Source organism: Xyrauchen texanus, chromosome 23 (assembly GCF_025860055.1).
Source record: "Xyrauchen texanus isolate HMW12.3.18 chromosome 23, RBS_HiC_50CHRs, whole genome shotgun sequence".
NCBI classification, from domain to species: Eukaryota; Metazoa; Chordata; class Actinopteri; order Cypriniformes; family Catostomidae; genus Xyrauchen; species Xyrauchen texanus.
The window spans coordinates 18,474,446-18,496,753 of NC_068298.1; the positions used below are offsets into that span (position 1 = coordinate 18,474,446).

The window sequence follows — 22,308 nt, forward strand, 5'->3', positions numbered from 1 at the left end:
ATGTGCTTTCTTGAGCAGGGGGACCTTGCGGGCGCTGCAGGATTTCAGTCCTTCACGGCGTAGTGCATTACCAATTGTTTTCTTGGTGACTATGGTCCCAGCTGCCTTGAGATCATTGACAAGATCCTCCTGTGGCGTTCTGGGCTGATTCCTCACAGTTCTCATGATCATTGCAACTCCACGTGGTGAGATCTTGCATGGACCCCCAGACCGACAGAGATTGACAGTTCTTTTGTGTTTCTTCCATTTGAGAAAAATCGCACCAACTGTTGTCACCTTCTCAACAAGCTGCTTGGTGATGGTCTTTTAGCCCATTCCAGCCTTGTGTAGATCTACAATCTTGTCCCTGACATCCTTGGACAGCTCCCTTTAAGAGTGTGCTCCTAATCTCCGCTCGATACCCGTATAAAAGACACCTGGGAGCCAGAAATCTCTGAGAGGGGGTCAAATACTTATTTCCTTCATTAAAATGCAATTCAATTTATAAAATTTGACAAGCGTTTTTCTGGATTTTTTTTTGTTACTCTGTCTCTCACTGTTCAAATTAACCTACCATTAAAATTATAGACTGATTATTTATTTGTCAGTGGGCAAACTTACAGAATCATCAGGGGATCAAATACTTTTTTCCCCTCGCTGTAAATGCATGTACAAACATACATGGGTAGTTGAAGCATGTCCATGGACAAAAAAAAAAAAAAGATTTGAAATTAGTGTAAACGAATGTGTTAAGAACAGATGTATAATTTAGATCACCATTTGTTTTTGGAATTTTGTCACCTGTTTGCCTTCACTAGCTTATTTTGCCAATGCCATGTGACAAAGATTCCATGTAGTCTCCCAATTAATGAGGTTACCAAAAACTGCATGCATTCTAAAAGAATTAGCAAAATGCCATTTAAAATACTTTGAGATATAGCATGTCATAACATGTCAACCTTCAAAAAAGTATTTGACGTCAACTAGCCACACAAATTTTTGCCTCAAAAAAGTACAACAATGCATTATTTGACATGCATTAATAAATTGGCAGGAAATGTGTAAACTTCCCATCAAACTTCCCAGCAAATTATATGCTTCATAATTAAGCATTGCCAATCCTATAAGAGGAACACAGCATCCTCCTTTCTACTTATGCATAGAAGAGGGCTTTGCTCGTGTGCCATTCCCACAGTAAGAACTCTGTTGTGAGAATACACTGATGATGTATGCCTCTACATTTGAGGTGTAATTTCTTGTGAGAAAAACAGAGCAGTAAAGCGGTTCACCAGATGGTCTCTCTCTCGCTTAAACTGCTCATAACGGTGACACGAAATGATAACTGGATAAGCACTGAAACATAAAATACGGCCCTCTTGCGTCAAAACAATACACTACATCTGTGAATGATTCCATGTGGAAGTGAATTACAACTGGAACAACAACAAATTGTTTCTGATTCTATAATTAGATACATATATTGGCAAGTACATATTTATATGGGTCAACAAATAAAGAAAAAAAAATTAGATGTCAAGACGCACAAGGCAAGTTTTTATGACTGTTTCATAAAGTTGACAAACCATGCCATTTATCAAAAGTGGATTCAAAAATACCTGGTGGTTTTCTTTGGAGTCATACCATTTGACACGTGAAGCTGAACTAGCCTCACCTATGTCATAATGTCAAATTATCTGATATTTGCGGACATTAACCCACAGTCATAAGGTCTACATGGGGTCTTCTCAGAAATATAACTTCTTGTTTTATGATTTTCTTTTCAAATTACAACAATATGACTTCCTTTATATGTTTGTTACACCACACAGACTTTGAATTGATGGAAAAATATTGTACCAAACTCCTCCAAAAAACCTTGACACTTTCTAGGATTTCAGGGCATTAAACCCCTTCCTAATATATACAGGCAGCTACATATTTTCATGAATATGACACATTTTTAATGTGTGAGAAAAATAGTAACTGTGATATTAAAAAATAAAATATGGTATTTGCTAAATTAATTACCCTTTAATAATGTAATCGTATTAAAGCAAAATCATATTCAATGAAATTCAATTACATTCATAATATTATCAAAAACAAATTTAAAAATATTTCATTCATATGTTAAATTATCTTTGATTTTAATAATCAAGTAAAATATTTGTTACTTAAATTTCTGCAAACCCCCATGTGCCCCCTTGCAAACCCCAGTCCCCAGACCCCAGTTTGAATACCCCTGTTCAAAACCTATTCATCATAAAAGGTGTATTTAAGTAATTTTGTATTGAATTGCATTTTTGGTAAACACAGATCTGGACACAAAAAATTTATTCTGACCCATGCCATCGACCCATATACAAAACAGCCAATAGTAAATAACCACATGAAAAGCACACCAATTGCAAATAATAGGAATGAATGAAGGTAAATGACGTTTAAGCTCCTTACATTCATGGTGGAGTTGATCTCTGCCACGGTCTCATCGTCAGTGGGGAACTGGTAGATTTGTACACCATTGCTCACTAACTCACTGGTGATCTTGATCTTGAATTTGGCAAGTTCACTCTTTGAGATGGCATCAGATTTAGCAATGATGGGGATAATATTCACCTACGAGAGAGTATCAAGACTTAAGCATTTGGAAATTGTCAATGATGAGAAATTAAAAGCATTCATGATATTTAGGCCTACACAAGAGAGTAAGACCGCAACCTGGCACAACAGTGGTCAGATGATTTCTAAAAAAAATATCTGGGGAGTAAACATTTCCCCTTTTTCAGGCAGTAAATTATTAAATCTGAATGGAAACGTCTTAAAAACAACCACAGAACATATGGCTGAACCAAGATAAATACAGACACAGAGATTCTCTCCCTCTGTTTTTTCAAGCCTAAGCAAATGGAAAAAAAATGGCATATAGACAACAGGGACATTCTATTCTTTAAGCAGGGGGAGTGTTTGGGAGTAACTAGATCTAAAAACATAATTTTAGATCAATTTAAAAAGTCAGTTTTGTGATTTGGTTCAGACAATTCTCCTCGTTTATGTGCCAGAACAATACTACTCTGAATGTGAAAATAAGCATATCATAGAATATATAATTTAAATACATATTAAGTTATTAAATCCAATATATTTAAATATATGTAGCCTCTTTAAACAGATTCAATGTATTTAGCTACTTTTTGATAGTAGTTGTAGTGCAGCGAACTTGATTTTTTATTTCTTATTTTAAATTAAGACAAGATGCTGCAATTAAAATAAACTCCACAGAAACCTCTAAAAGCTAACATAACCTCTGCTTGGTTACATCATAATTTGACTGCCTACACAAGAACAAAATTCAGGATCATGCAGCCATTTAAGATGCACTTTAAAACCAACAAACAGAACATATTTAATCTCAGTGAGGGTTAAAAACTATGAATGAGTGATAACAATACAGAGGGGCATAATCAAAGCCCTACTCCACTCATGATTCTCTCTCTCTCACACACACACACACACACACACACACACACACACACACACACACACACTTCTGATCGTGCTCAGTGTTTTTTCTCTCTCCCTCTCTCTCTCTTTCTTTACACCTGCCACCCACACCACCATTTAGTAGTATTCTCAGCAGCCTGGCCACTACATTCAAGCCTTCTCAGTTTCCTGTCTACTGACGAACAGAGTATAAAACACACGCACTTTAAATAAGGGTTTGGGCACTGTGTTAGTACATAGAAATCTCTTCACACTCATATGATGCTATCGTTAGGCACAACATCTGATCCAAGAGAGCATCTATGTTCAGGGAGTCTGTGCAAGGACAGAGAGAGATGAAAGAGAATGCAGCATTACACAGCTGACCTTCACTGACTCAATCTACACAACTGCTACGACATTAAACACAGCGCAGCCATCAGCTGAATGTTTAATAAGCCACGTCGGATTAAAACATGAACTGCTATGTCAAGTCAAACATAATAACTATATGACATCAAGACATATATATATATATATATATATATATATATATATATATATATATATATATAAAAATTAAAGGAATTAATTACTGCAAGGATCATACCCATAACTGCAACTACAAAAGGCAGTTCTGAGCAGTTTCTGGGATTTGACTCTTCTTATTTAAATCTCTTTTTAAATTGGACGGATTATTTTACGAAGAAAAGTTGTCAAAAATGCCTAAAATCCACAGTGAAGGTGTATTAGGCACCAGAACAAGAAATTAAGCATTCAACGAAGGTGAAAATAGAAGCGATGTGAGAGAAAAATTATATACCACAATCAAAGACATTCCTATCTTGACAAGATCATATTTTCTGAGAAAATACAGAAGTGTGAGATTTGGACAGGATTTAAATCAGAGATTGCCTGTGAAACAAAAACTATAAATCCTGTGATGTCCAAATAGTGCTTTAGAGTGATTAAACATACATCCACAATAAAAAGTCACTATCAAAAAAAAAAAAAAAAATCACTAACCTTACTGTCCAGCTTTTTCATTGTAACCAGGTCTAGGGACTTTAAGGAGTGTCCAGTGGGGGCAATAAAATACAGACAGGCGTGAATCCGTGTATCATGATAACTGTGTAGGGTACGTTTAATCTTCAGTTCCTCCTGGAGGTATGCTTCAAACTGAGCATCGATGAACTCCACAATAGACTTGTAACTGCAAGTTGAACAATGAAAGAAAAGGGATTTTAAAAAATAAATAAATAAAAATTACAACCAATGGAAACACAATACAACCTGAAAGCTAAATGAGATGCAGGATATTTTGAGAAGTACCAGTTAGGGTTGCGTGGTATACCGCTACTAATGAAATATGACAATACCAAAAATTTTAAATGGTATGATATCATCTTGTTAATTTCTATATCATACTAAAGTATGCTGCCATTAGCTATATGTAATGTAGTGTGAGATGAAATCAGACTATTTGAAAATAATAAACAAAAAAAGTCTCAATGTGGTGAAGACTGATCATTAACCAGCAGAAGGATGTCATTTAATGAAAGAATATACAGTCACATGCGCTGCACACTACAGAATCAATGAGAGGCTCCGCACTGCTCGGTCATCTTCACACACACACTCATCACACATTCCTACTGCGTGTCCAAGAGTCACAGAGCAGTCAGTTTAGTGTGTAAAATGGCTGTGAACTCTCAAATGACCTTTTTCACCAGATATTTCACCTTGCGAGTCGTAGGAAATTTGATATAATGAACCCTTCAAAAACTCTTACGATTAAATTTTTTTATTGATTCATCTATTAAACAAAGCAAAACATATACAAACAGAATCAATACTTAACCCCCACTATCACTCTATTGGGTTCCAATAGAATCCATGTAAAATCTTGAATTGCATAAGGCACACATTTGCATCTCTAGATGCAGACTTTAACAATCCTTGCCCACACTCCCTTCTCCAAAAACAGGAAGAACTTCAAAAGGTCTTTCACAATAAAAGTCCAGCTTAAATGAGATTTAAATGGATGCATGAAATTGAAGACAGAAAAATATTACTACTGTAGTAGTAGCAATAACTCATAATAACAAGAATATATTAAATAGTTATATTATTAGTATTATTATTTGTAAGCAATACCACAAAAGCTGAATACCAGTACTGAATACTAGCACGTTGTGATTCAGCCATGCCAGCCTCAGGTAATCAGACTGTTTTCATTAATACTGTAAAGCTCTGTTGTTCATCTTTGTTTTTTTTACTAAAAAATAATTTATATATTATTATATTTTCATTTGATCAAAGCTGTACAGTGTGTATTTGATTAAACACAATTTGATCATATCACTTAATTAAAACATTTAACATGGAATCCAGAAAAAGCATATTTACTTTATGCAGTTCTTTTTGTGTAATTCCATCAAAAATCTGAATTTTTATTTGTTGCCCAAGTATCAAGTTAGTATCGGTACAGAGGTACCAGGGCTGGTATCGTACTGAAGCCAAAATTTTGGTATCGGAGCAAACCTAGCAACAGTAGATTAAAACTTCAATGTATTCCTCCACAAGATCAGTAAAGCTCACCAAAAAATGCTTCTGTGAAGGCTTTATGGTTACAAATAAACAACAGCAGTGTTGTAGTCAAGACCACATAAACAGAGACCATGTCAAGACCAGAGTGTATCGAGACAAAGACTTTGAGGTGTTGAAACCAAGATCAAGGCAGGGGGAGACAGAGTCAAGACCAAGACCAGACCAGTGCGAATCCCACACTGCATGACACACTTATGATAAAATGTGGAACACGCAAACCATAGGCACTACTCAAATTGATCTGAAAGATCCACATTCCCATAAAAACACCCACAGAAAACAAATGAAGATTCCTCTTCATTCACACATATATGTGCGTGTGTCTCTCAGTGTACCATGAGAAATGTCTTGATAAAATAATCAAAAGGCATTGCAGACATGAATTTTGTGTGTGAATTTTCCTTTGTTTTCTATGAGCAAACAAATACAAACAAACACTAAGGAGCTGAAATCAACTTAAAACATATTTATTCAACACTCCTTTTCCAAGTTTGACCATCCACCTAAAACAAAATTGTGCAAGCATCGCATTAGGTTTTCTGGATGACTCTTCCCCTAGAAAACTTCAAGTAGAATATATCAAACAATTATTCAATACTTAAGTCTTCACTTTTCTTAAACAATATAGTAACTTTCCAAGTTGAATGGAAGGCAGCAAGAGGCAGATTGCTAACGTTAGTTAGCTAGCATCACTTACACCAAGTTTAAAAGTTTGACATGTTCCCAGCCATTTCAGTAAACACTCTATTGCAGAAATTACACACTGCTGTGTTTTCTTTTGGATGCTTTTTTTTTGCAGATGAACGGCATTGTGGTTTGGGTCAGTGCCATAGCAAATTTTTTACAATTAAAAAAAATCCTGTGGCACACCACTATCCAACATAACCATCATCGATAGTTTTCCTTTTCAAGACCTTGTCCATGTTTTCTGTCTGTCCTAGTAGCGTGAACTCGTAATGTTTCAAATTCGGCTATGCAAAAAACGTAAGTAACATAGGGATGCTGTATAATTAGGTCACAGATGCCAAGAGCGATATTTGGATAATGAAAAACCAACAAATTTGTGTTTTTAATTTGTAGATTTGTTCTTGCACATCAATTCTTGCAACGGCACAGCAAATACATTTTTTAATTTTACTGTATTTTCCGGAAACCTGACTAGAAGTCGCACCTGACAAGAAGTCGCACCAGGTAAAGAAAAACACATAAGTCACACTAACAGAGGTTGTATACGGCAGGCACTAGGACAAGAGAGCAGCTGCCCTGCCTCCATTCAACTGTTCAGATGTCAAACGTGCTCCGTGAAGATGAAAGTACATAAAAATCTACACATCGTATCAGTGTTTTTGGAAAAATTGCTTTTAGTAATCGTATGTACACACAACGGTGTTCTGATGTTGGTCAGACGTAAAGAAACCAAAAAAACTGCCACACAGTCAAGCTGACCCATCGTCGGCAGGCACAGCAGTTATTTTCGTATGTGTTCTGATGTCACATGGCGATGACGCAACCGAACCCCACAGCAACACAACTTGTTATTGGCTGTTTGCTTGTTGCTCGTAACACACTCCTTTATCAAGCCATATGATAGGCTGTTTATGATCCAGGGACGGCGCATGCTTGAGGGTTGTTCATGCAACCAAACTTCATATCTATTTACATTTGAATTAGGGCTGCACAAATAATCGAAATAAAATCGACACCGCGATATGACCTTGTGCGATTATTAAATTGCAACGGTCTGCCATTTAATTAAATAAATAAACAGTCTGCTCCCTTCAAATTTTGTTTGCGCTGCTCTGTCTGGTCTACATTAAGTTAGAACATTGTTAGTGTTTTCGGAGTGGTTCTGTGCTCCACAACTCCCTCTCATGCTTAGAGTAACAGAAGTGCTCTGAGTTCGGTTCCGTTTGCTAAACGCTTCATTTACACTTAACTGGCGCATCCTGCATGCAGCATTTTTTATTATTATCTGCGGTAGCAGCATCTCAGTCTCCGCAAGGCACATGTATCATAATATAGCAGAATACAAGATGGAGTATAATTCAAACATCTTTATTAAATGATTGCTGAGCAAACAGCATTAACAGTAATACCTATAGAGTCTAGAAACATCTCTTCAGTCTCCTGTCATTTGTTTACCTCTCACGATTATTATCGAAGTAAGCCCCACCAGATCCAACTGGTAACTTCTCCCTTAGAGATAGGGTGAGGAGCTCAGTCATCCGTGAGGAGCTCGGAGTTGAGCCGCTGCTCCCTTGCGTTGAAAGGAGTCAGTTGAGGTGGTATGGGCATCTGGTAAGGATGCCCCCTGGCAGCCTCCCTAGGGAGGTGTTTCAGGCACGTCCAGCTGGGAGGAGGCCTCGGGGAAGACCCAGGATTAGGTGGAGAGATTACATCTCCACACTGGCCTGGGAACGCCTCGGGGTCCCCCAGTCAGAGCTGGTTAATATGGCTCGGGATAGGGAAGTTTGAGGCCCCCTGCTGGAGCAGCTGCCCCCGCGACCCGACTTCGGATAAGCGGTTGATGATGGATGGATGTTGAAAAACTAATACAAATTTTCACTTTAAATGTAATTACACCAATGGGTTATCAGTTCAACTTCAGTTTGACATTAATCCTCATTCTTTAGGACTATCTTATATACAGTAAAGACTACTAGTTTTTAAGGCCTAGAATAAAGAGTAACATTTATATTTTAAAATTATATTTTGTGTATACTGAATTATTGACTGACAGCAAACACTAGGCAACAACTATGGTTTTACTGACAGGGAAACGTAGTTAACAGTGACATTGAGCAGAAAGAGTACATATAACCAGTTTTGACAGAGCTGCTGATAAAAAGTTAAATGATCAGCATCGATTGATGAGATGAAAAGAAAATTGGAGATTGGTATCGGATGTTAAAATCCTGATTGGAGCATCCCTAATATTCAAGCTGACTGTGTTTCAAAAACTAATGATGATGATTAGTGGGCTGAGACCCTATCACAAAATGGACAAAAACAGGTACATGGTGGATGGTAACATTTGGATATGAAGACTTCATATCCAAAAAGACTGTTTCACAGTTTATATATTTATTTGTTTGTGGTTGAACTGAAAATGTCTCAGTTTGGTTCTTTTTAAGAGGGCTCAAGTGTGAAAACCCGAGTTGCCTTTTTGCAGCTGAACATGTGTAAAACATTACCATCATAATCAGTTCAAAACGCAATATTTTTCAAAATAATAGCAATATGACTTTGTCCAAATCGTGCAGCCCTAATTTGAATGCATTTAAAATTAGAGTTATATCGAAAAAAAATTATATCGTTATCGATAAAGGTGTACAGTCGATAAATACCAATACTGTTTTATCGCCCAGCCCTACTTCTGACAGAGAGAGAGGTCTAGTGAGTGACTGTATCTAACATTCCTTGCGTTGTCAGTTAGAATGGATTATTCAACATTCATTTGGCAGAATGGATGAACGAACAACCTTAAATTAAAACCTTCAAAAAGATTTAAAACTATGATAATTATATTCTCATAAATAATCAAATTACCGCTTGACAAGGTCAGTTACAAATGTACTTTCTACCATTGGAAGCTTAGAATAACTAACATTCTAAATCAACATAGAGAATGGGTTCACACTTGAGCACAATCAGATCTCACCTGTCCTCTTTATTGATCTGATCTCCAAAGCCTACAGTGTTGACAACAGTGAGTTTGAGGCGAACATTGCTTTCCTGCAGCTCGTATGTGTTGGATTTGAGCTGGACTCCAGGCTGATTGTGCTGTGTAGGTTCACCCTCAAACTTGGTGTTGAACAGGGTGTCCATGAGGGTGGACTTTCCCAAACCCGTCTCACCTGTAACAAACACACAACAATAAGCTACCAGACTATTTTGCTCTGTCTAAACAGGAATATACATCGGAATAGAGGTTGACCGATTAATCGGCCTGCCGATTAATCGGCCGATTTTTTGCATTTTTTACATAATCGGCATCGGCCAATATCCACGCATATCAAGCCGATTATTAGGCAGGCGCATCTGTGGGCAGCCTAGTGTTGTTGTGGAACACGTGTTCAACGCACGCTGCCCCTAGAGTCATTTTCCAGCAGAGTGAGCAGACCTCATCCAGTGCCTAAGGAAGGAGCCAAGTTCCTTGGAGAAAACAGTAAGGGTTAAAATTGTATAACTTCTTTAGATTTAATTAAAAACTTTTGATATGTTACTGCCAACTTCAAAAAAACGTGACAAACGCGATAGTTGACATGACGTTCGGCTACTTTGGATATTGATAGCATAGTTGAAGTTGCATTATCACAGCAGAAGGGTTGCTATCATGTCACAATAAGCAAGAATTTTGCAATTACAGACAGTGAATCTGAGACTTTTATTTGTTCTGTTTGTGTGTCTTATATTTGAGAGTTGTCACTCAATGCAGATAAATAAGTAATAAAAATATACCAACGCAGTATATGCTAGTGAAGGACTGGCTTTGGTAAGCTCGGACGTTATCGGTTCTGCTGTCGGTACTGGAGAAATTAAGAAAATACATTCTTTATTGCTATAAAGAGAAAGTTATTTTATCTCGCCAGCCATTTCTATGTATAATAATATGAAACCATTTGTCTGTGATGCAATATAGCTATTCGTAGTGAGAGAGAGAGAGAGAGAGAGAGAGAACTTGCTCACGCGGTGCCACAGCGAGCACAAAACGAGCCCTGCTCAATGAGTGACAGAACTAAACATTCAGACATAGCCTGGTTTAGATCTGTGATTATTAGTCTGATTTTATTTTAGATTTCGCCTTCAAAGATTATAAAAAGAATATTTATACATAAGCCGCATTCTGTCTAGCACAACTTCCTTCCCTTCACAGCGGTGCACTGACATTTCTCCCTAAAACTCCAACTTAACGTCAGAATCAGCACGATCGGTGATTGTTGTAAAATGCAGTCTAGCTACTGTTGCTAAATTGCGGGACGCATTTAATAATAAAAAGAGGGCAAGAGATACCGTTCCCAAGGCGGCGCGTGCTCCGAAACACAACGCAAAGAGACAAGCAAAGTATAGGCTATTTTGGGTTTCATGTGCGCGTCTAAACGATCAAATATACACAAAAATATGTCAAAACGACCGGCTTGGAGATTCACTTAAACACAGTTTATGTCTTAAATGGACGTAGTTATGGAAATAGTTGGGGAGAAATTATGCTGCATCAGGAGCCTATTAGATCTGAACTCGGTCTTAAAGGGGAAGCTGTCTATTAAACATGTGACGATTGAGCCATTACTGCGAATCAAACAACAAAAGGCAAAGAGAAAATCACTTACAGCTCTTGAATGAATAACTTCTGCATTAATCTATCTATGATAAACTATGTGTTATTTTACAATTGATTACTTTATTAGATTTCTTTTTAGACCACACCTGAACAGTAATGTTAGTAAACCTTCCTGAAATTAAATCACTGTGCCTATATAACGTTTATATTTGTGTAATATATAACAAAAAGAACCGTTAAGAATACCGTTAAAGTACCGGATCGATAGTAGTAATACCATTAAAACCTTAACGATACCCATCCCTAGTTATGCCTGTGCTTCTCTTGGATGCTCTGAATATTGGATTACGTGTCTGGATTGCCCCTTAATTAAAGCTGCATTTGAATCTCAACCTTCGTGTCTCGGAGCAGTTCGTAACACCTGCTTTGTTTATTTAATATATTTGTTATACATTATTTATACAATATGTTTTTACATTATACATTTTTAATTTTAAGTGTACAAATGCAGATTGGTCAAGTGTTCAATAAATGTATTTGTTGAGAAATTGTCTATCTTAAGTAATTATTTGTGTTACATTTTATCTTTCAAATAAAAGGTTCAAATAAGAGGTTCAAACAAGCACATATCGGCCAAAATAAATCGGCAGCATTAATCGGCCAACCCGGATTTCAAAAGATCGGCATTGGCATCGGCCTGAAAAAACCAATATCGGTCGACCTCTACATCAGAATGGTTTCATTTTAACGATTCGTTTTAATATAATGCAGCAAGAAATTTCAATATAGAAGTGTATGCATATGCTTTAGATTTAACCTCCATAATGTGTTTCGTAAAGGTCTAATGGCCTTTCAAGCAAATCCTGTCTAAGTCTGCCTATAGGTTCTATTCTTGCTCTCCTGACAACCGCAAGTACAGTAGAAACGGACATCATGCAACACCACCAGAATGTTAATTATATGGATGGCTCACATTTGCCATTTCTTCATAAACTCAGCCTGCAGATCTCGTTCCACAGGCCCGTTCTGCTTTCACTACAGGCATAAGCAAAGACCCTCTTCTGACAACTAAATATAAAGCAGCAATTTCCCACCCAAATTAAACCGTACTGCTGATAAGCAGTAGATATCACGTTGCTTTAATTTCTGAGACTGAACATATTTAAGGCAACCCAGGAAACACAGTGATGCATTCTCCCAAACAGCTCAAGCAATCAAAGCTGATGGTTATATGAATCACAAACATCACCCCTCTTGTCCAGATAATCACAGGGTGACATTTACAGCATGCCAAAGCACTCTGCATTTACTAAATATGAAGCATTCAGTACCTGCATATAAATAATCATGAATAAAGAGGAGACAAGCCTCACAAGAGTCAAATTAGTTTCAAGAGAGTTGGTTTCCTCAAAGCTTTGCAAAGAAAAGGATAATAGAACTGGCAGATCCCCAGAACTTCAAAAGATCCCCAGACAACAAACCACACTCAGGCTTCCTTGACACAAGAATGCATTCTGCAAACACAGCTGGACAGAGCACAATTCTGAATGCAGGGATCTCAAGATGTGTTTTTCTGTTTCAAACTGCGTTTATCTTGACACAGCAAACCTAAAAACCCTGTTTATGATGCGAAACAACCAAAAGTATGATGCTCTAAGCATCCGTCAAACACATGTAACATTGACAAATCCTTAGAAAAGCCCTTACAATAAATCTCTCAGACAGATTGATGAATTAAATTGCAAAATAGAATGTGGTGGACTGTAGGCCAATGATAGGCTTATGTTCAATAAAATGGAAATAACTTAAGAGCATTTAATTGATTGACAGCCATAATATTTACATTAACATAATCAGTGTAATGCAGTTGGCTTATTAAGCATAATCTGTGTAAATGCACACAAAAATTTATTTTTAACATACTGAATAGCTTTTTTTTAAATCACAAATCAGTCTCCAATTTGCAAGTCACACTTGAAATCAGGGTATGAAATAAATAATAAAGTTCCTGCAACTGCACTAGATCAGTGCACCAGTATTTACTAAGTGCATGGGTCATAGGAGAGAATCAGTGTGCATTCACAGTGAAGGGGTGTGACAGATACTAAAGCAAATGGTTAGTTTTGCCCCAAGGAGAAAGGGAGCTCGTGCATGGCACACTCACCAACACAGAGAATATTGAAGCAGAAGCCATGGTTGACAGATTTGTTGACCAGTTGGTCTGGCATGCTGTCGAAGCCAACATGACCAGAGAGTGGGACAGCACGTGCACCCTCACCCTAATGAAAAAGATAAAATAAAACCATATAAACGTAACAAGCAAGTTGACTTTATTCAAAAAGATACATTGCACTTCAAAATCTCAGCAGAGGGAGAGCATTTTTTTGTCATTGATCATGCCTACAGACATGAGGATATGAGAAATAAACAGAAAATACAAAGAAACATTGACAACTTGGTAAGTAAATCTACGTAACATCTACCTATTTTCAAATGTAGGCCATAGAGAAGGTCTTTGATATACATTGTAATGATATCTCAAAAGTTCTGATCTGTGCACTTCCTCTTTCCTGTCTCATTTCGACTGTTGAAACCACATTCAGGCAAAGAGACACAAACGATTTGTACGTCTAGACAAATGTTACCATGATCAAGTAATGCAGATACCTATGAACCACAGTGGTTGTAAACAGCGAACAAAATGGCTGGTGCCATGACAAATTCAGCACTCAATATACTTCAGCACTTCCTCTACCATTGTTCAAGCAGGCCTGCCACCTGGCCTGCAAAAACCTCTGGCAGGAAAGGCTGTCTACACAAATTTACAGCATATACTTTGGTGAGTGGGTGTGCACATCTGTGACACAAGCATGAGCTGAGAGATAATCTGCCAAATAATTTCATTCTGCAAAAATAGCACAGTGCAAGGAAGGCTGAACATTGATTAAGAACAGATCCAAAGCAATAATGTTCCATTATTCAAATAGAAACCATAAAATTACAATAGTGATAATAAAAAGTGAGTCCATTTCATTGATAGCCAATAAAGCAGATCACCAGATAATTGAAGATAAATTAACAATAAAATGTACTACTTCAGCTTGAAATGCTAAACAGGCAAATAAGAGATGCCAGGACCTTTGAATGAACAAAGTCTCAATCTGCCCCACATGTGCAACATTCCAGAAACAGACAACTGCAAAGAGGCCAAAGGGGGTAATTATGCCTGAAAGACCCCACTGGATCCTGTGTATCTAGAACACTTTTGTTTCAAAATCAAAGTTTAAAATGGTAAAGTTTACAACATTGACAGAACAATCAGTTATCCTAACTAACAGGTCTTGACCCTGCTGCCTCATGTTGTAATCGTAATCACATAAGAGCTGCCAGATAGTACGAAGGACAAGCTGCAACAATATGAAGTCTAAATTGTTTTATGTCAGTTTCTGACATGCATGCATGCATGGAATACTAAATAATAGACAACGCCCAGCGTGCTAGGGTGACACAAGGATGCTAATGCAATGAAATATAACGGTATTAGACGCCCGTGAATAAAGTGGATTTTTCACGATAACATGACACTCCATAATGTGACTGTTTGTTTATATATATTTTTTAAATCGCCGTTTATTCTCACAATTAAAAATGCAGTAGCCACGGTAAATTTAAACCGGAATTGGTCCGTTAAATGTTGGCCCTCAACTATAAGCCACCCCTTCCAAAACATAATTGCATGGAGACAAAAGTGTACTTAAATCACACATACATGTATATCAACAAAAACGCAACACCAGTTGTTTCAAATATTGTATAATTGAAATGTTTGGTGATAATAGGCCAGCTCGTTCACTAATAATGACATTACAAGGTATACTGTGAAACGCTTTAAGTCACAGCTGCTAATATGCCTGAGAAAACTTCAGCGATATCGTCCAGTAAAACGAGAACACATCTTTGAAATTAAACCGTGCTCTTACCGCTTGTCGAGCTATCTCAGTGGCCGCCATGGTTCTTTCCAACATCAAGCCTTCAACAGGAAACTTCAGCGCACACGCAGGAGCCACAACCAAAGAGAACCAAAGGCTTGTTTAGCTAATGCGCGTTCTAGAGTTGATCGACAAGTGATATCTGTATCTACAAGTTGATTGGCTCTTTTAACTCTAAGGCGGGACTTTCTATCTACATCCGTTAACCGTTGGGCACTAGAGCTCCTTGGTTGAGCGTTCCAATTTCTCCAATTCATTTTAATAGAAGTGGCCCATCTCTTCTAAATACTATCTGAGAGAACCACTGATCTAACTAATATATATATATATATATATATATCTCGATCAGTAGAGAGAACTCGGATGCGATGGACTACACAATTCATGACTGATACCGAAATAATTACTAATATTTGTTGTATTAATAAAATAGATGTGTAGCTGTGGTTATATCGCTATTAGACATCGATAATACACGTAGTTTGATAACAATTACAGGCCAATAGACTCACGTTTTGATTACCATATCACAACGTGACCCCCTTGGTTTAGTCTTCACCTCAACCGCGGTAACGTATATTTCTTCAGGTCCAGATAGATGCTAAATGTCATAAGCGTTTAAGCAAATTGTAAAATGCTTAAATAATATTTTCAGTAGATGAGCAGTTGAAAAATCATGGAACGTAGGCCTACTGACCTATTTAATTATAATTTATTACGGTTCATACTGATTTTCCGAAGCCCATTTAAACACATTACAATGTTAAAATAAGGTTTTAATCATGGTTCGAATTATGTTCTTACCTGTCAATCAGACACGCTTGGTAGTTGCGTTCGTTACTATAGCAACAATGGACCGTTGGCGCGTTTTCAGGAGCTTCATTGTCCGGTAGAAAAAAGAAAAAATCAAAACTGTAGCGTTTTGTTTAAAAATGAAAATAAGACACATGTTCTCAAGTCAAACAGAATAATGCATAAATAAAATCAACACATTTTTCTGTTTTAAATATCCTGATGGCATGCTAGAAACAACCACACTCAAACAAATGCACTGTTTGAACCAAGAAAAGGTTCAATTAAGCCATATATTGATAGCAAATTGGCAACATGGAGTGATATTTGCAACAAATAAATAAATCCTCCTTTTTGCACTGATATTTCAAACACCAGTGAAGACAGGTGCCAGAGAAAGAGAACAAAGAGGGAAATATGTTAACTATTTAGTGAAGAAAAATTAGTTTAGAAGTAAATAATAGATATGTACATTTAGGTAGTCCATCCATGTAAGTTTTCTTTGATACATTTTTATTAAATGTATCGGTAATTCGTTACAAGGTTGTGTATCCATTAACATTACACAATGAACATGAAAAATGGCCAATGTTTTTACACAATTTTTAATCATGATATAGGCTCCCTGTCAATTTCTGCATACGCTTACATATTTAGTAATTTACCATTATTAAGAACTCACCTGAAACAATGAAAAAGAGCCTATATGATGAATAAATTGGCATAAACCAAGAAAGCCAAGACGATCAAATGCGTGAAAAAATATTAATCGTTATTTCTTGAAACTTAACTTGGAATGTAATACAGGTTACATGTGTTAACGTATATAACCTTAATGTAAAGTGTATAATTAAATCATAAACCCCAACATCATCATCCAACTGAATGCTCACACTGTCGCTTGTTTCAAGTAGGCTATTGGTTTAGTCAGAGGTATTTGACCTTTGGATCTGCAGCTCTATCAAGGGGAGGGGACGTCGGCGATGGCCACTATGAGGAAAAACATACTCGAGCAGTTTCGGTTACACAGAACTCTTTTCTGCTTCTCAGGAAACGGAATTTGGCGTTTAAGTTGGCGCTATATGGTATTTGTGAAGCCCTTAAACCGACGAATATTTTGGTTGAAATGTGTAGACATCTTTGAAAGAAGAGAAAACTTTGAAGACCATACGGACAACAGGTGCGACAGCAGATGATTTACACCTGAGCTAGCCATGGGTTAGTCTTACATTCTTCAATAACTAATTATATTAGTATTATATATAAACTTTGATGTTTGATCATTTCAAACATCAATGTCTGAAAACGTAACACATACTGAGGCTTAACTTCAATAGATACGGACTTTCCATTAGGCCTACGTGAAAAAGACAAAGAAAAAGGTGATCATCGCTGTGAATGTCTTTTTTTTTTTAGCAACCGAAAGAGGAACAAAATATGAGGAAGCGCTCATTTCTTAATGTGGACTTTTCCTTAAAGTATTGGGAAATAAATAAATAAAAATCTTGAATGTTGTTAACCAACTGTTATTTTTCCTCCCAGATTTGGACCTGGTGGGTGAATTACTTAGGTTATACAAGCCTCTTTAATTTGGATCTCATCTAAACAAAAAAAACTTCCCGGCAATCTGCTATTATGTATAAGAGGGCCAGCAGTGGACCCGTCGGGTCAGAAGAACATTTCAGTGTCCCTGTGGGGAAAGCAAACGCCTTTCCCTCAGAGGAACCAAAAGACTCAGTCTGTATAGTCTCAGAGAACCATGGAAGTAATCCCGATTCCATTAAAAACAGGATAACTAGCCAGTTTCGCTCAAATCTTGAAGAGCGCCTTGGTGTTCGACCGGTGCCAGCGATTAGCGCCTCCACACGCAGATCCAGGTTCCAGAAACAGTTGGAGGTCTGCGAACCGGGCAGCAGCGCCTCCCGTAGACAATCAGTTGATGCTTCCAAGAAGGGCTCTCTAACTACTGCTATGCGTAAGATGTACTTGAAAGAGTTGTTTCTGAATAACAGATCTGGACTGTCAAGTATTATATCACCCAGACACTCGATTGCATCGTCCATAGACTGTGAGGATACACCTTATGGCGTAAATGACACTAATATCAACCGCTGTGCACTCTGGGCTTTAGATCCCATGGAACACGCATGGATGCTCTCTGCTGTGGATGGGAATTATGACACTATGGTGGATTTTCTTGCAGAGGATCCCAGCCTTCTGAGCAGAAAAGACTTTATCAGTGGTTACACAGTTCTCCACTGGTTGGCCAAAAATGGAAAGGACGAGACGCTGATTCAACTTCTCAAGCATGCTGAAAAAGAAGGGTTGCCGGTGAATGTGAACATGAGAGGCAGTGGAGGTCTAACACCTCTTCATGTGGCTGCCATGCATCACCAGTACATGGTGGCAAAGCTTTTGGTTGGTGCATTTAGTGCAAAAATAGATGTCATGGACTACAGTGGGAAGAGAGCATGGCAATATCTTAAGCAAAATGCACCAATGGAAATGAAAGAGCTTCTCGGAGGCTGGGATGACTAACACTGGTACTTCAATGTGAACAACAACAGTGGGAGTCAAGCACGCCAAAAGAAAACACTCAAGAAAATGGAGTGGAAAATCCAGAGGGAAGAATTGTACGCTGGCGATTTGGACAATTTAAAATGCTGTTGTACAATGTTGGTCTACTAGAAGTCTTGAATTTCCTTTTTAAAACCAGTATATTCTTATATTAAGGTCCTTAAAGTAACCCTTTAACAATTTGTTCATTAAGGAAAAAAAAAAAAGACTTAAACTTATGTAGCCAGCAGTTACATCTTTTCAGAAGTCCTTACAGGTGAGATTTTGTAATTTATGTTTAAGAAAAGCTAATTCACATGGCAGTGTCAACTGCTTTCTAATCCCAGGATTGCCTCAATGTGTGCTGTGCATTTTATAAATTAAATATCTTTGAAGAAACCATGGAAATTCAAGAGTTTGTTGAACATCAATAATACATTGCCCTCAGTATGAAGGAGCCAAAAAGCTCAGAACATTGACAAGAGTGCCTATAGCATAGAGAACAACAGGGTGTATTAAGGCATGTTTACACCGCCAACGTAACAAGAGCGACAAAGAGACATGCTCCCGTTAATTTTCAATGACGAGAGAGACCGTTGGTGACAAGAGACAACAACTTTGAGAAAAATTTCATTTTAGGCAAATGACAAGCGACATTCTGGAGCAACTACAATAGAGTGAAGACATTGGAGCTCACTTCACCTGTCTGCTGAGTGAGAGACACTGGAGTGCAGGCAAGAGTGTTAGTTTTCTGTGAGCGATTTCACAGTTCTATATAATTTGTCAGTAGCTACATGGATATAGCCTAATAAAAATGATGCATGGAAAACTGTCAGCATTCTGAGTGAGTTTTCATATACTGAAAGATTGTCTTTTTATGAAATCTTGCAGAGAACTGATTCCTTGTCAAATTAGAAAATCTTAGTTTTTTTTAGTAGTTTAATCTGTAATCGGCATTTCAAAAGCTACTCGCCAGATGCGCAGTCCACCAATTACATTAGAGGGACAACAGTAGGAATGGTCAGCCACTAGCGACATTATAGTATGGAGACTAGCGACACAAGTGACAATGTAATTTGCGACGTGAACGGAGCTTTAGTGCAAAAACTACATTTTTTTGCAGGACAACACTGTTGCAAAACCAGTAATTAGAAGTATCAACTTCTGACATTTCGAAGCATTCTCACAAAAGGGAAGGGGCCAAATAAGTCTGGTTAGATGACAAATCTTTTATTGTTTTGCAAGGACATAACCAGAATCTGTACAAAAGAGACTACTGTTTAAGAAAGCAAGGCATCTCTCCATGTCTCGTTGAGTTGGTGGTCCTGGCAGGGAACAGATGAAGGGGGATATTGAAATACAGCTTGTCTTTACAAGCCCAGCTTGGTCCTTCTCCAGTGTCTCCTCTTGGAGTTGTATCTGCAAACAGATTTCCCAAGCATTTTTAATCAATCCCATTATTCATTAATGAAAAACAACATAGCAAAGCAAACGCTGAAAAGGAGTTCTTTCAACCTTGTTTCTAATGCGATACAGGGTAGAAAACGAATCTACACCATGCATGTTACTTATATAGCTCATCAAAAAATGACATGCACACATAAAAAAATATTGAAATATCTTCAGTGAGTCATTATACAATTCACGCATACAACATTGTTCCCACACCTTTTGACCAATGAATTTCAAAGACTTTACAGCATAAGCATTTTAATATAGCATTTTAAAGAGATTGCATATACAGCAGTTTCTTGCTATTGAAATAATTGAGCAGACCATTAAAATAAAAAAAATAACTTAAAATACTTTGTCCTACCAGGACTGGAAATCACTATTATAAAATTCCCAAATATTTCCAAGCTTCCAAAGACAGTGGGAACATTGTTATCACTTTAGAACATTTTACTGGATCACATCAAATATGTCATTTGTAAATCAGTCACTGATTTAAGGGATAGTTCACCCAAAAAAGAAAATTCTCATCATTTACACACCCTCATACCATTCCAGGTGCATGATTTTCTACTGCAGAACACAAATTAAGATTCTTAAAACAATATTACAGCTCTGTAAGTGCATACAAGTGAATGGTGACCAGAAATGTGGTGTGCCAAAAAGTACATAAAGGCAGCACATAAGTAATCCATATGACAATCGATTTCGGGTGAGAACTGACTAAAATGTTAGTTTTTCACTGTATACCTTAATATTGCAGTCTCCAGTCGCAATCATGATTTCATGCTTGATTACACTTCATAGCACTTTAGGCATGAGCAGCACCCTAGATGGCATTAGGAAGTGTAATCAAGCATGAAATAATGATCGTTAAGGAGATACCTGATGTCAAGCATTAGAGTAAAAAAAACTCTTTGGGCTGTTCTCAGCCAAAACAGCCTTCAGTAAACATGGATGAAGTCGTATGTATTAATTTTATGCTTTGTGCTTTTAAAGCTTTGTCACCATTCATTGGAATTTTCATTTTTGAGGGAACTATCCCTATAAAACCTGATAAAAGGCAAGCTAAAGCATCATTTTAATGTCCATTTACATCACAATTGCGCAATCTCAAATTGTATTCCTACATTTATAAAAAAAAAAAAATGCACAATTAAAGTCCTATATAATCTGTCTCCACTATAGAGCTTTCACATGACATATGGGAAATGACAGAACTCATGACTACAATACAAGGATGCTCTCAGCAGGTTAATTGCAGTACTCCCATTAAAGTTAGCACTGTAATTGCGTCCTGCTTTCGAGGACAATATACAAGGTCCATTTGCACTTTAAAAGTCAACATAACCTAGTTAAGTCCACGCAAACATTTGTGAAGCAAGAACCACCACTAATCCATTCAAGACAACATACCTGATCTTGTTGCCAGTTTTCATCCTAATCCACTGAGGGATCGGCCTGTTCTGTTTCTGCTTCTTGGCGAGGAAACGTTTTATTCTAAAGGTCTTGTGTGACGCCTGAAACATAAATGTGGAGCACGTTGTCAGGTATTCTCACAATCGTTTACAATGGGTAAGTTCGCGAGCCCGCAGTGTTTTACAAAAGATGTGGTGATCTTACTACGATTTAATTATTTACCGAACATAAATGTTTGAGCCCAGCAACTATGCAATTCATTTGACAAACAAAAAAGGCAAGAATATTAAATAAATATATTTCTTATTCAACGATGTTTTGCGATTTTCACTTACCATTTTCAGAACGCAATACGTTCACCACTATGGCGATAGTTGAAGAGAAGGAACCATGGGGTCGCAAGTGTTGTATTTCCGCGCTAAGACACCAACCTACTCCTATTAGTCACAGCGACACCCAGTGGATCCACTAAGCTACATCGTGAGGGGCCGTTCACACAGAACTTATTTAAGTGTACATATAGACTGTTTTTTCTCTTCTATACAAACATGAGCTATACGGACGTCTGTGACCCTTGCGCCTCGTCTTGTTGTTTTCTCGTCACTTCTTTAGACGCAGTGTCAAGTGAAAGGAATATTTTGGGTACAGTACAAGTGAACCTCAATCTACAGCATTTGTGGCATATTGTTGATTACCACAAAAAAAAAAAAAAAATCTACTTGTCCCTCATTTTCTTAAAAAAAAGAAAAG

The 22,308-nt window shown here is 37.4% G+C and overlaps 3 protein-coding genes and 1 non-coding gene across 10 annotated transcripts in view; 1 reads left to right on the forward strand and 3 right to left on the reverse strand.

Moving 5' to 3' along the window:
• septin6 (septin 6) overlaps positions 1–15,468 on the reverse strand; it is a 35,571-nt gene extending 20,103 nt beyond the window's left edge. For all 6 annotated transcript variants that reach the window (XR_007972978.1, XR_007972977.1, XM_052154884.1 and 3 more), the window contains exons 1-5: positions 15,331–15,468; positions 13,515–13,629; positions 9,731–9,926; positions 4,486–4,672; positions 2,434–2,595 (exon numbers count right to left, since the gene is read on the reverse strand). Coding sequence is in view for 4 of the 6 variants with exons in the window: in XM_052154884.1 (XP_052010844.1) it covers positions 2,434–2,595; positions 4,486–4,672; positions 9,731–9,926; positions 13,515–13,629; positions 15,331–15,375 (705 nt within the window). In the remaining 2 variants the exon portion in view is untranslated. The remainder of the gene's footprint in view (positions 1–2,433; positions 2,596–4,485; positions 4,673–9,730; positions 9,927–13,514; positions 13,630–15,330) is intronic.
• Positions 15,469–17,112: 1,644 nt separating this feature from the next.
• Positions 17,113–19,497, forward strand: LOC127617245 (ankyrin repeat domain-containing protein SOWAHC-like). 2 transcript variants are annotated; one of them, XM_052089185.1, is made up of 2 exons: positions 17,113–17,349; positions 17,674–19,497. In XM_052089185.1, the coding sequence occupies exon 2, from the start codon at positions 17,767–17,769 to the stop codon at positions 18,667–18,669; it is 903 nt and encodes a 300-aa protein (XP_051945145.1). In that variant the 5' UTR covers positions 17,113–17,349; positions 17,674–17,766; the 3' UTR covers positions 18,670–19,497. The 2 variants fall into 2 exon arrangements, with proteins under 2 accessions (XP_051945145.1, XP_051945146.1); XM_052089186.1 differs by having other exon boundaries at positions 17,113–17,311.
• Positions 19,498–19,896: 399 nt separating this feature from the next.
• On the reverse strand, positions 19,897–21,984 carry rpl39 (ribosomal protein L39). Its single transcript, XM_052089116.1, has 3 exons — positions 21,894–21,984; positions 21,556–21,659; positions 19,897–20,106 (listed from the first exon to the last, which is right to left on the reverse strand). Exons 1-3 carry the CDS (start codon positions 21,894–21,896, stop codon positions 20,058–20,060), a joined length of 156 nt encoding a protein of 51 aa, XP_051945076.1. The 5' UTR covers positions 21,897–21,984; the 3' UTR covers positions 19,897–20,057.
• LOC127617387 (small nucleolar RNA SNORA69) lies at positions 21,311–21,443 on the reverse strand. Its single transcript, XR_007967333.1, has one exon. It is a non-coding gene; the product is annotated as a small nucleolar RNA SNORA69 (small nucleolar RNA).
• Positions 21,985–22,308: the final 324 nt, after the last annotated feature.

Coding starts and splice junctions, on each gene's coding strand:
- LOC127617245 (XM_052089185.1), top strand. CDS start 17,767: ATGTATAAGAGGGCCAGCAGTGGACCCGTCGGGTCAGAAGAACATTTC.
- rpl39 (XM_052089116.1), bottom strand. Junction 20,107..21,555: donor AAAACTGGCAACAAGATCAG/GTATGTTGTCTT, acceptor ATCTGTTTGCAG/ATACAACTCCAAGAGGAGAC.